This window comes from Lampris incognitus, chromosome 18 (assembly GCF_029633865.1).
Source record: "Lampris incognitus isolate fLamInc1 chromosome 18, fLamInc1.hap2, whole genome shotgun sequence".
NCBI lineage: Eukaryota > Metazoa > Chordata > Actinopteri > Lampriformes > Lampridae > Lampris > Lampris incognitus.
In genome coordinates, this window is record NC_079228.1 from 42,498,988 (window position 1) to 42,513,307 (window position 14,320).

A 14,320-nucleotide genomic window follows, 5' to 3' on the forward strand; every position below is an offset into this window, starting at 1 on the left:
GTCCCTCCCCTGGGACCAATTTACCTTGGGAGACCCTACCAGGAGCTACTGCCTCCGACAACACATCTCCCAGGATCACCGGGACACCCAAACCCCTCCACCATGTTAAAGTGGTGATTCTCGAAGGAGACTTTGTAACATTGTTAAGAAAAGTGCTATATAATAAAGTTATTATTGTCTCACCTGCAGCTGGTGAGGAACGCTGTAGCAAGACTCCTAACTGCTACTGGAAAAAGAGCGAGCATTTCACCTCTACTAGCAACTTTGCAGTGATGACCTATCAAATACAGGATTGAATTCAAGGTTCTTTTATGTGTTTCTAAAGCCTTACATGGGCTGGCACCTCTACATTTCAGATCTTCTCTGCCCCCACTACAACTGTAGGCCACTCAGATCCTCAGAGCAATGGCTTTTAATTTTTCCACAAACAAGGCTAGTGGGTAAGGGAGATTGTGCCCCCGCAGTAGCAGCTGCAGAGCTTTGGAACAGCATTCCACCTTTGATCAAACGTTCCCCCTCCATTGACACTTTTAAGACAAAACTCAAGACATGCTACATGTTTTCAGTGACCTTTGATTGTTCCTAGTGTTGTTGTTTTTTTTTTTTTAGTATTCTATGTTATTTATTGATTTGATCTCGTTTTCTTTGTTTTACATTTGTGTACATATTTTGATATTGCCTTGTGTCTTATCTTTGCCTTTCACTGCTGTTATTCATGCCCTTTTACTACCTTTTGTGCCTTTTACTACTGATTTTATTCACTATTATTGTGCCTTTCATTTGATGTGATTTGATCATTAAAGTAACTTCACTCACCTGACCCCCGTAGAGGAACAAGCACAGTTTAATAGACCTGTCTTGCCTCCTCTTTCTTGTCCCATCTCCTCTACTCTTTCATGTTCACCCTCTACATTCCCTTCTCTCCCTTTCCTTCCTCCTCTCCTCCAGATGGTGCTGGTTCAGACTCATCTCAGCACAGTTCAGTACCGGGATCCCTCAACAGCATCTGAAGCAGCCCCTCACCCGTCCGTCCGCCTGCCGGGCCAACCGTTACTCTAACACATTCACTGTCTCTCTGTCTCACTCACCCTGTCTCTCTCACTCTCTCTCTCGCTCTGTCTCTCTGTCTGTCTCTCTGTCTCACTCTCTGTCTCTCTCACTCTCTCTCTCTCTGTCACTCTCTCTGTCTCACTCTCTGTCTCTCTCACTCACTCTCTCTCTGAGAGAAACAGAGACAGTCTCTCTCCCTGCTCTGCTTTCTTCTCCCATGCTGCTTCGTCTTAGGTTACAGCCATCTCTTTTTGTACTGAACAAATCTTTTTTTTTTTAAGCTGCCAGGTTTAAAAACCAGAAGACCTCGGTATGGCAACAGCATTGTACATATACATTTATACACTCATACACAAATGCGCACACTTGCCTACAGTAGTGTCTTTCTGAGTTGTCTTGGTGATGCTTGAGGGGCGTATGAAGGTTGAGTGGAGGGGCCGGTCCTCTGCAATACTTCAGTTTTTCTTTTTAAAGAAAACAAAGAGGCATGTTTATTCACTTTTCCTTCTTTCCTTGTTTATTTATTTGACAAACTGAAGTCATCTTGGTGACCATAAACAGCACATTATTGCTAGAGTTGGCGGCGGGAGGGGGGAGGGCCTCTTTTTTTTATTTGGGGGGGGGGCATCACTTGATTTTGTTTACCCAGTGTGTTTTCTGTTCCTGTCTGCCACGGTTAGTCTGCTGATGGGATGACTTTGACCAGAGTTGGAGTGCAATGGGGTTACACGGTCACCTTTGACCTCTGCATTAAAACAAAAGCCCTCTTGCATTGATCTCACTCCACGGCAGGCTGGAACTTTTTTTGTCCATTGGCTGCACCGACCAAAAGGTGTCAGAGTTTGCCCTCCACTTGGGTGGAATTGGATCAACGATCAGCTGCTGGTTACCTGTCAGAGCGGCTGTTAAACTGACCTACTTGTTAACAACTTCCAGAGTCACGCCAGTTTGACTGTCTCATCTTTATTTTAGTGTGAGGCTTTGTACAGTACCCCTGATCTTGAACATGTTGACTGTGGTAGCAGCTTTGTACCTAGATAGTGACAGAAGTGTTGTAGTGTTCTTTTTCCTTATGTTAGCTGATAGCCACTTGTAGCCTCTCCTCGTCCAAACCGCTCCTCCACCTCTGCTTTATTCCAGAAACGGGACCTTTAGAGCATTACAGATGCACCGACTTAGGGTTCCCATGTATCGTCGATAATCGTTTAAAACTCATTTATACTCGTCAGATCCGACTATGGCCGGACTCGATGAAGCAGCAATAATTGGCAACGCTGTCTTCGGAAGGGGGGCGGAGTCGGCTTGTGTTCGTCACATGACTGCGTCTCTGGGTGTGTCGGAAAAAGTAGTGGTTCGGCCTGGATTCGCCTTGTCACGGAAGTGCCTCCTTCAAGACTGCCGGCTGGAGGGATGCAGTTGGTGAAACGCATGCAGTACGGGGGTGGGTGTTTGAACTAGAATAGGGATCGATTGGCCACTAAATTGGGAGAAAAAGGGGGAAAATCAGAAATAAATTTATAAAAAAAACCAGAAGTCATTTAGACAGTGATGAAGGCTGATGCCGTGATGCATTGTAAAGGGAATACATAGTTGACAGCTGCTTTATAAAGTACCTCTGCCCTTGTTCGCTACCACAGACTGTAGATTTATGAATTAACGATCTTCTTCTTTCGGCTTGTTCCCTGTTTCCTAGGGTCACCACAGCCGATTTGATAGTTTCCATCGGTACCCTGTGAGGACACAGCACCGATAGCGGTCTTGTCAAGCCAGGCCTTGACCAATCCAGTATGGTCTTGTCTATCCACATAATGACTTGGCAAAATGTTACATGGGATGCCCTTCCTGACACAACCACTGACCCTGTGGACGGGGGCACAGGTGAAGCGCTGCAGGCCATCCCAGTATTCATGGACTTGTGCCCATGCCTGCCGCCATAGATTTATAAATTAACATATTTGGTCAAATTATAATGGTTTCCAAATAAATCTGTGTGGTAATGAGCAAACGCAAGGTAGAGTGGCATGTTAAAAAGTCTGAACTATTTGATATGAGTAGTGTCACATAAAGGGATGCCTGCCAGTGATTGTAGATAATCATTCTGGATTTTTCTTCAGGCGAATCCCAGCCCTGAAACAAAGGGCGGTTTAACAGACATAAGAGTTCAGTGGTGAATGTGTTAAATTTCCTGTAATGCCACTGTTGTGTATTTATACCAATATGTGACTTCACGGCTTGCTCTAAGATGTATTTATCTAGAATTCAATAGGCACTCACTCCCTGGACTTTCCTTGTCATTCATTCATTCATTCATCTTCAGCCGCTTCTCCGGGGCCGGGTCACGGTGGCAGCAAGATAAGTAGGGCACTCCAGACGTCCCTCTCCCCAGCAACGCCCTCCAGCTCCTCTTGGGGGATCCCAAGGCGTTCCCAGGCCACACTGGACGTGTAGTCCCTCCAGCGAGTTCTGGGTCTACCCCAGGGTCTCCTGCCAGTTGGACGTGCCAGGTAAAGCTCCAAAGGAAGGCGCACAGGAGGCATCCTGATCAGATGCCCGAACCACCTCAACTGGCTCCTTTCGATGTGAAAGGAGCCAGTTGAGGTCGTCAGTTTTATTTGTATAGTCCAATATCACAAATTACAAATTTGCCTAAGGCAACATTGTCCGTCTTGCTAGGATAAAAACCATCAGAGGCAGTGTGTAGTTACAGGGGGACTTTTCCCAAAGCTGAATTGCTAAATGAAGAACCCCACAGGTGGACTTCATGACAATAAAGCGGCCTCCACTGTGTGCAGCAGCCCCGACTGCAAACTAGCAGCAGTGGAAGGTTTGAGATGACCAAAAAATACAAACTACTGCTTTCTGGTTAAGTATAAATTAAGGTTTTCTGTCATTAAATTTGGACAGTACCGACAAATATTCCATCTTTTGCATGTTTTTTGTATAGCAAGTTTTTGAGATGAGTGAAAATGTCTTATGGGGGGGGGGGTTGGCTCACCTCGGTGGCTCATCTGGTAGAGTGGTACCACAAAAGGCTTGCTGCAGTGGCCTGAGTTCGAATCCGGCCCGGGCCCTTTGCTTCATGTCATCCCCTCTCTGTCCCCTGCCGTTCTTGTCTCTCTACTGTCCCTATCAAACACTTTCCTGTCTCTCTACTGTCCCTATCAAGTACATTCCTGTCTCTCTACTGTCCCTATCAGACACTTTCATGTCTCTCTACTGTCCCTATCAAACATGTTCCTGTCTCTCTACTGTCCCTATCAAGTACATTCCTGTCTCTCTACTGTCCCTATCAAACATGTTCCTGTCTCTCTACTGTCCCTATCAAACACTTTCCTGTCTCTCTACTGTCCCTATCAAGTACATTCCTGTCTCTCTACTGTCCCTATCAGACACTTTCATGTCTCTCTACTGTCCCTATCAAACATGTTCCTGTCTCTCTACTGTCCCTATCAGACACTTTCATGTCTCTCTACTGTCCCTATCAAGTACATTCCTGTCTCTCTACTGTCCCTATCAGGCACTTTCATGTCTCTCTACTGTCCCTATCAAACACGTTCCTGTCTCTCTACTGTCCCTATCAAACACTTTCCTGTCTCTCTACTGTCCCTATCAAGTACATTCCTGTCTCTCTACTGTCCCTATCAGGCACTTTCATGTCTCTCTACTGTCCCTATCAAACATGTTCCTGTCTCTCTACTGTCCCTATCAAACACGTTCCTATCTCTACTGTCCCTATCAAACACGTTCCTGTCTCTCTACTGTCCCTATCAAACACGTTCCTGTCTCTCTAATGTCCCTATCAAACACGTTCCTGTCTCTCTACTGTCCCTATCAAACACGTTCCTGTCTCCCTGCTGTCCCTATCAAACACGTTCCTGTCTCTCTACTGTCCCTATCAAACACGTTCCTGTCTCTCTACTGTCCCTATCAAACACGTTCCTGTCTCCCTACTGTCCCTATCAAACACGTTCCTGTCTCTCTACTGTCCCTATCAAACACGTTCCTGTCTCTCTACTGTCCCTATCAAACACGTTCCTGTCTCTCTACTGTCCCTATCAAACACGTTCCTGTCTCCCTACTGTCCCTATCAAACACGTTCCTGTCTCCCTACTGTCCCTATCAAACACGTTCCTGTCTTTCTACTGTCCCTATCAAGTACGTTCCTGTCTCCCTACTGTCCCTATCAAGTACGTTCCTGTCTTTCTACTGTCCCTATCAAACACGTTCCTGTCTCTCTACTGTCCCTATCAAACATGTTCCTTTCTCCCTACTGTCCCTATCAAACACGTTCCTGTCTCTCTACTGTCCCTATCAAACACGTTCCTGTCTCTCTACTGTCCCTATCAAACACGTTCCTGTCTCTCTACTGTCCCTGTCAAACACGTTCCTGTCTCCCTACTGTCCCTATCAAACACGTTCCTGTCTCTCTACTGTCCCTACCAAACACGTTCCTGTCTCTCTACTGTCCCTATCAAGTACGTTCCTGTCTCCCTACTGTCCCTATCAAACATGTTCCTGTCTCTCTACTGTCCCTATCAAACACGTTCCTGTCTCTCTACTGTCCCTATCAAGTACGTTCCTGTCTCCCTACTGTCCCTATCAAACACGTTCCTGTCTCTCTACTGTCCCTATCAAACACGTTCCTGTCTCCCTACTGTCCCTATCAAACACGTTCCTGTCTTTCTACTGTCCCTATCAAACACGTTCCTGTCTCTCTACTGTCCCTATCAAACACTTTCCTGTCTCTCTACTGTCCCTATCAAACACGTTCCTGTCTCTCTACTGTCCCTATCAAACACGTTCCTGTCTCTCTACTGTCCCTATCAAACACGTTCCTGTCTCTCTACTGTCCCTATCAAACACGTTCCTGTCTCTCTACTGTCCCTATCAAACACGTTCCTGTCTCTCTACTGTCCCTATCAAACATGTTCCTTTCTCCCTACTGTCCCTATCAAACACTTTCCTGTCTCTCTACTGTCCCTATCAAACACGTTCCTGTCTCTCTACTGTCCCTATCAAACACGTTCCTGTCTCTCTACTGTCCCTATCAAACACTTTCATGTCTCTCTACTGTCCCTATCAAACACTTTCCTGTCTCTCTACTGTCCCTACCAGACACTTTCATGTCTCTCTACTGTCCCTATCAAACACTTTCCTGTCTCTCTACTGTCCCTATGAAACACTTTCCTGTCTCTCTACTGTCCCTATCAAACACGTTCCTGTCTCTCTACTGTCCCTATCAAACACTTTCCGGTCTCTCTACTGTCCCTATCAGACACTTTCATGTCTCTCTACTGTCCCTATCAAACACATTCCTGTCTCCCTACTGTCCCTATCAAACACGTTCCTGTCTCTCTACTGTCCCTATCAAACACTTTCCTGTCTCTCTACTGTCCCTATCAAACACGTTCCTGTCTCTCTACTGTCCCTATCAAACACGTTCCTGTCTCTCTACTGTCCCTATCAAACACGTTCCTGTCTCTCTACTGTCCCTATCAGACACTTTCATATCTCTCTACTGTCCCTATCAAACACGTTCCTGTCTCTACTGTCCCTATCAGACACTTTCATGTCTCTCTACAGTCCCTATCAAACACATTCCTGTCTCTCTACTGTCCCTATCAAACACTTTCCTGTCTCTCTACTGTCCCTAACACTGTTCTGTCTCTCTACTGTCCCTATCAAATACTTTCCTGTCTCTCTACTGTCCCCAACAAACACTTTCCTGTCTCTCTACTGTCCCTATCAAACACATTCCTGTCTCTCTACTGTCCCCAACAAACACTTCCCTGTCTCTCTACTGTCCCTATCAAACACGTTCCTGTCTCTCTACTGTCCCTATCAAACACGTTCCTGTCTCTCTACTGTCCCCAACAAACACTTCCCTGTCTCTCTACTGTCCCTATCAAACACGTTCCTGTCTCTCTACTGTCCCTATCAGACACTTTCCTGTCTCTCTACTGTCCCTATCAAACACATTCATGTCTCCCTACTGTCCCCAACAAACACGTTCCTGTCTCCCTACTGTCCCTATCAAACACGTTCCTGTCTCCCTACTGTCCCTATCAAACACATTCCTGTCTCTCTTCTGTCCCTATCAAACACATTCCTGTCTCTCTTCTGTCCCTATCAAACACATTCCTGTCTCTCTTCTGTCCCTATCAAACACATTCCTGTCTCTCTTCTGTCCCTATCAAACACATTCCTGTCTCTCTTCTGTCCCTATCAAACACAAAAAGGTGGAAAATGCCAAAAAAATAATTTAAAAAAAAAGTCTCATGGCATCTTGATGTGCCTGAGGTGGTTGGTTTAAAGATTTTTTTTTTAATAATGCGACCACCTGCCCATGTTAACATGTAAACATCTGGATTTCTGTCCAGTATTCCAGATGTTTAGTATAGGCACAGGAAAGTCATGGGCAACAACACTTTGGTCGAGCCGTGAAAGCTGCAGTGCTGAAGCGTTTCTGTCCAGTGTACCAACGGCTGTGGTGATGCTGGTGGCTGCATCTGAGCCTCAGATCCATGTGACGTGAGACTAAGTGGACATGGTGGCTGCAGTGCTGCTGTCAGCACGTCCCCTCTGCCAAAAGTACCAACAGTGCTGCGTGTGCGTTTTAGTTGTCGTTGTGGTTTCTGTTGGTGAAGGTCTTCTACCAGCTCGGTCTGCTTGTCGGCCTCAGTCGTTTTGTTTCATCTAACCCGCTGCTGTCTGTCACCTTCTTCCACATGTGGCTGTGCCTGTGAAGATGTCAAACCTTACGCACTGGTAACCGACGGTAACCATCATAATTAGCTAGTGAAGAAGCATTCATGATCTGAACATTTGTGGACTAGCTAACGTCTTAAATATGTCAGCGTTAGGACGTGTCGGACAGGATGTTTGTTTGCGTGTCTTCAGGACTGTAGCTGACCCATGTGTTTGTCCCAGAACAGAAGTAGAAAACGTTTTCCTCAGACCAGCTCTCTCTCTCTCTCTCTCTCTCTCTCTCTCTCTCTCTCTCTCTCTCTCTCTCTCTCTCTCTCTCTCTCTCTCTCTCTCTCTCTCTCTCTCTCTCTCTCTCTCTCTCTCTCTCTCTCTCTCTCTCTCTCTCTCTCTCTCTCTCTCTCTCTCTCTCTCTCTCTCTCTCTCTCTCTCTCTCTCTCTCTCTCTCTCTCTCTCTCTCATTGTCTCTCTCTCGGCCCGTTTCAGCAGCTCCCCGTCTTTTTACCTCAGTGCTACAACTCACGCAGCAGAATGGCTTTTGAGCTTTCTTTTGGACGGATGCAGCAGAGCAACTAAAGGATCGTGGGAGTTGAACAGGCGTTATTACATTCTCTCAGTGATTAAGCTGATGGGTCATTTTTTGCATACTTGATGTAAATATATTTATTGTTCTGTCTTTGGAGACGAGGCTGCGAGGTGTAAGTCAGAAGGCTGTGAGGTGTAGGTCAGAAGGCTGGGAGTCGGGAAAACTGGGAGGGTTTCAAAACACCGTTTTTAGCCCCCCTGGGAAGCTGTTTTTCTGTCGGTGGGAAACATCACCAGTGTTGGCCAGAGGACGTGTACATGACAGGAAGCCGTCACTGCAGCAGGTTTCAGCACAACCTCTGTGGATCGGCGGCGTTCGTTTCACTCCTCAGTGTTGTTGGTCCTCACCGAGGCAGGAACAGGAAGCAAACGCTGACTGATGTGTGATTACGTTACCTGACAGACGTGAACCCAGTGTGAGGAACCCTCAGCACCAGCACCAGGTGTGTCTGTGAATCTGCACACGTGCACACACGCCTCTCGAGCGCACACGCCTCTCGAGCGCACACGCCTCGGTCATTCCTGCTGCTGGTTTTCTCCATGTGAAAGATTCTTCTGGATTATTCTGACTGCAGCCATAGACACAAATCACTGACCTTTACAGTGTGTGTGTGTGTGTGTGTGTGTGTGTGCGTGTGTGTGTCCAAGTAACTGTAATCCAACCACACTCTTGACAAGCTAGTGTTTTAGGAGTAGCTCAGTTAACAAGACTTTAGTCAGTGGAACTTGACCACATGCAGTGTTCTTGTTTCCATGGTTTTTACTGTTTTACCACTTCCTGCTGCTTCAGCTACCCCCACTTTTACTCACACCCGCTTTTAACAAGCCATACGTTTTGCTTAGCCTATGTAGTCTCTCTCTCTCCCTCTCTCTCCCTCTTCCCCCCCTCCCCCCCCCCCCCAAGCCACACAGTTGATGAAACATATTCACAGCCACTTGCCCTGCTGGTTTCCATGGCAGCAGGGGTTGGGGCGTCGTGCTCAGTGGTACTTCAGTAGTTTAAGTCATTTTACTTTCCTCGCCAAGCGTTCCCAGCTGCTTTCAGAGGATACAGTCAGCCAGTCTCCAGGCCACCAGCCTTTCGTATTCTGCCCCCCCCCACCCCCCAACCTTTAATGTGCAGTATCCAGCGGGTGCGTTTCATTTGGTCCACAAGGTGCGTGTTGTCTCCGGTGTTTACACTCAGAGCTGTCAGACGTGGCTATGAAAAGGTGTAGACGCCGCCCCTCTGGCGAGCCCCGTGTGAGGAATCCATGGGGAAATGGTCTCTTTGCTCCGTCGTGCTCTCCCAACCTCTCCCCTCTCTTATTGCACATGTGTAAATATCACTGATCTTTATTTTACTTTTTGCTATGCTGTTGTTTATATCACTTTCTTTTCCCCATGTTGTCAACAAAGCTGAGTCCTCGTTGGTTTGTCAGTTGTTGTAAATATGTCTTTCCTTTCATGGTGTCTTTACAGTCCACGCTGTAAATAGTAAAATAAAGAGACAAAAGACAAAAAAAAACCCAAAACAAAACAAAAATCTACCACTTTTCTTCCCATGTGTTGATCTCTCTCTGTCTGTCTGTCTCTGTCTGTCTCTCTCCCTCTCTGTCTGTCTCTCTCTTCCTCTCTGTCTGTCTCTCTCTTCCTCTCCTTCGGTCTGTCTGTCTCTCTCTTCCTCTCTGTCTGTCTCTCTCTGCGGGGGTTTTGAGTTCATTGTGTGAATGATGACATCGCTACTGGGCTGCTGCCCACGCTGCCCCACACACCACCACTTGTGGCTCTGGACTGTTCTGTGGACACTTAAGTTCTCCTTTAAAGACTTTTTGAGTCCTTTACCTGTCTGTTAGTCAGGACCTCTTAAAGTCTGTCAAAGAATTTGCACTCCCTTAACCAAGGAAGGGAGTTGCCCTCTGTTATCAGAGAAACACAAGCTTTTTTTTTCCGTTTTGCCATTTAGTTTGTTCAGGGGTGGCCACTGCTCATGTTCCTCATGGTCCGACGCCTCACTGTGGGACATGACGTGTGTGTGTGTGTGGGTGTGTGTGAGAGAGACAGAGAGAGAGAGAGACAGAGAGAGAGAGAGCGAGATAGAGAGGGTGAAAGAGGGGGGGAGAGACAGAGCGAGAGAGACAGAGCGAGAGAGAGAGGGTGAAAGAGGGGGGGAGAGAGAGAGAGACAGAGACAGAGGGTGAAAGAGGGGGGGAGAGAGAGAGACAGAGCGAGAGTGAGAGAGAGACAGAGAGGGTGAAAGAGGGGGGGGAGAGAGAGAGAGGGTGAAAGAGGGGGGGAGAGAGTGAGAGAGAGACAGAGAGGGTGAAAGAGGGGGGGAGAGAGAGCGAGAGAGACAGAGAGAGAGAGCGAGAGAGAGTGAAAGAGGGGGGGGGAGAGAGAGAGAGAGAGAGAGAGCGAGATAGAGAGAAAGAGAGACAGAGAGAGCAAGACAGAGAGCGAGATAGAGAGCAAGACAGAGAGAGAGAGAGACAGAGAGAGCAAGACAGAGAGAGAGACAGAGATACAGAGACAGACAGAGAGAGGGCGAGAGAGACAGAGACAGAGAGAGAGAGACAGAGATACAGAGACAGACAGAGAGAGGGCGAGAGAGACAGAGAGACAGAGAGAGGGCGAGAGAGACAGAGAGACAGAGATACAGAGAGAGAGTGAGAGAGAGACAGAGAGAGAGGGTGAAAGAGGGGGGGAGAGAGAGAGACAGAGAGAGAGAGAGCGAGAGAGAGAGGGTGAAAGAGGGGGGGAGAGAGCGAGAGAGAGACAGAGAGAGAGAGAGAGAGAGAGACAGAGAGACAGAGAGAGAGAGACAGAGATACAGAGACAGACAGAGAGAGGGCGAGAGAGACAGAGAGAGAGCGAGAGCGAGAGAGAGTGAGAGAGAGACAGAGAGGGTGAAAGGGGGGGGGAGAGGGTGAAAGAGGGGGGGAGAGAGAGAGACAGAGAGAGAGAGAGGGTGAAAGAGGGGGGGAGAGAGCGAGAGAGAAAGAGGGTGAAAGAGGGGGGGAGAGAGAGAGACAGAGCGAGAGTGAGAGAGAGACAGAGAGGGTGAAAGAGGGGGGGGAGAGAGAGAGAGGGTGAAAGAGGGGGGGAGAGAGTGAGAGAGAGACAGAGAGGGTGAAAGAGGGGGGGAGAGAGAGCGAGAGAGACAGAGAGAGAGAGCGAGAGAGAGTGAAAGAGGGGGGGGGGGGAGAGAGAGAGAGAGCGAGATAGAGAGAGAGAGAGAGCAAGACAGAGAGCGAGAGAGACAGAGAGAGCAAGACAGAGAGAGAGACAGAGATACAGAGACAGACAGAGAGAGGGCGAGAGAGACAGAGAGACAGAGAGAGAGAGACAGAGATACAGAGACAGACAGAGAGAGGGCGAGAGAGACAGAGAGACAGAGATACAGAGAGAGAGCGAGAGAGAGTGAGAGAGAGACAGAGAGGGTGAAAGGGGGGGGGAGAGAGGGTGAAAGAGGGGGGGAGAGAGAGAGACAGAGAGAGAGAGAGCGAGAGAGAGAGGGTGAAAGAGGGGGGGAGAGAGCGAGAGAGAGAAAGAGGGTGAAAGAGGGGGGGAGAGAGAGAGACAGAGAGAGAGAGAGAGAGACAGAGAGAGAGAGACAGAGATACAGAGACAGACAGAGAGAGGGCGAGAGAGACAGAGAGACAGAGATACAGAGAGAGAGCGAGAGAGAGTGAGAGAGAGACAGAGAGGGTGAAAGGGGGGGGGGAGGGTGAAAGAGGGGGGGAGAGAGAGAGAGACAGAGAGAGAGAGAGCGAGAGAGAGAGGGTGAAAGAGGGGGGGAGAGAGCGAGAGAGAGAAAGAGGGGGGGAGAGAGCGAGAGAGAGAAAGAGGGTGAAAGAGGGGGGGAGAGAGAGAGAGAGAGAAAGAGGGTGAAAGAGGGGGGGAGAGAGAGAGAGAGCGAGAGAGAGCGAGAGAGAGAGAGAGAGAGAAGAGACGGACACCAGCGTACCAGCAGCAGTATTTACCATCTGACCCTGCTACGGTCACCTATGGGGCATTTCTTGGAAGCGACACACATTTTGTACCTTGGGCCAAACTGAAAGTCTGGTCAGACTAAAACAACGTCAGCTCCAACTAAGGACTGCAGGTGGGTGGTTCCGGAGTGACCACTGTAGGCATCCTGGATGCTGCAACCAACAAAGCCTTTATGGAAAAGATGCCAGACTCAGAACTTACTGGACTGTAGCAACAGCAGAAAGAGCCACTTATCAACCGTGTGTGTGCGTGCACGCGAGTGTGGGTACTTGGGTACTTGCATGCATGTTTTGCGTGCACGTCACTGACTGATGAAATCTGAAACTCAGAATTTGAATTTCTGTGTCACGGAATTCATTAAAAACCAATTTTTCCATAAATTGTGTGTATATGCTCCTAAAGGAGACCATAATTTATTTTATATATATATATATATATATATAAAATGCAAAATATTTGTTTCCTTTATTTTCCATTCCAGTGCTGGTGTTCTGGGATCGCTCAGACTCAGAGGACTGATGTGTTCTGGGATCGCTCAGACTCAGAGGACTGATGTGTTCTGGGGTCGCTCAGACTCAGAGGACTGATGTGTTCTGGGATCGCTCAGACTCAGTGGACTGATGTGTTCTGGGGTCGCTCAGACTCAGAGGACTGATGTGTTCTGGGATCGCTCAGACTCAGAGGACTGATGTGTTCTGGGGTCGCTCAGACTCAGAGGACTGATGTGTTCTAGGGTCGCTCAGACTCAGTGGACTGATGTGTTCTGGGATCGCTCAGACTCAGAGGACTGATGTGTTCTGGGGTCGCTCAGACTCAGAGGACTGATGTGTTCTGGGATCGCTCAGACTCAGAGGACTGATGTGTTCTGGGATCGCTCAGACTCAGAGGACTGATGTGTTCTGGGGTCGCTCAGACTCAGAGGACTGATGTGTTCTGGGGTCGCTCAGACTCAGTGGACTGATGTGTTCTGGGATCGCTCAGACTCAGAGGACTGATGTGTTCTGGGGTCGCTCAGACTCAGAGGACTGATGTGTTCTGGGGACTCTCAGACTCAGTGGACTGATGTGTTCTAGGGTCGCTCAGACTCAGTGGACTGATGTGTTCTGGGGACTCTCAGACTCAGTGGACTGATGTGTTCTGGGGTCGCTCAGACTCAGTGGACTGATGTGTTCTGGGGTCGCTCAGACTCAGTGGACTGATGTGTTCTGGGGTCTCTTCAGACTCAGTGGACTGATGTGTTCTGGGGTCTCAGACTCAGAGGACTGATGTGTTCTGGGGTCTCTCAGACTCTGGACGATGTGTTCTGGGGTCTCTCAAACTCAGTGGACTGATGTGTTCTGGGGTCACTCAGACTCAGAGGACTGATGTGTTCTGGGGTCTCTCAGACTCAGAGGACTGATGTGTTCTGGGGTCTCTCAGACTCAGTGGACGATGTGTTCTGGGGTCTCTCAGACTCAGTGGACGATGTGTTCTGGGGTTTCAGATTCAGTGGACTGATGTGTTCTGGGATCACTCAGACTCAGAGGACTGATGTGTTCTGGGGTCACTCAGATTCAGTGGACTGATGTGTTCTGGGGGTACAGAGAGGAGATGGGTCGATTAAAAAAAAACATCTGTCAATTCCATGTGCGTGTAAGAAATGGACTCGTTTAATAAAATGATGAAACCGTGGCTTATGTCTGCAGTATATTTTGCATTTACCCTGAGAAAGAAAGAAGACGGGAGCTGGAATTTGTGAAGTCCGGCGGTACTCTGCTGCACATGGCATTTTCCTTGAGTAGATTTTGGTTTTCATCTTCTAACAAATTTCGTAAAACCGCAATCTGACAGCTGATGATTGCTTACAGCATGAAACAGGCTTGTACTGTCTCATAAAGAATTTACTTGGCTCACTGGATTTATATATATATATATATATATATATATATATATATATATATATATATATATATATACACACAGTTAAGGTCACATTAGCCCCCGAGGAACTATAGAACAGTTCCCTAAA

The 14,320-nt window shown here is 47.9% G+C and overlaps 1 protein-coding gene across 1 annotated transcript in view; it reads left to right on the top strand.

Annotated features, from left to right (window-relative positions):
* Positions 1-12,925, top strand: part of LOC130128250 (glycogen synthase kinase-3 beta-like) — a 91,463-nt gene extending 78,538 nt beyond the window's left edge. The window contains exons 11-14 of the mRNA XM_056297885.1: positions 949-1,025; positions 2,744-2,928; positions 3,368-3,554; positions 12,794-12,925. Of these exons, the coding sequence (XP_056153860.1) occupies positions 949-1,010 (62 nt within the window). The 3' untranslated portion in view covers positions 1,011-1,025; positions 2,744-2,928; positions 3,368-3,554; positions 12,794-12,925. The remainder of the gene's footprint in view (positions 1-948; positions 1,026-2,743; positions 2,929-3,367; positions 3,555-12,793) is intronic.
* Positions 12,926-14,320: the final 1,395 nt, after the last annotated feature.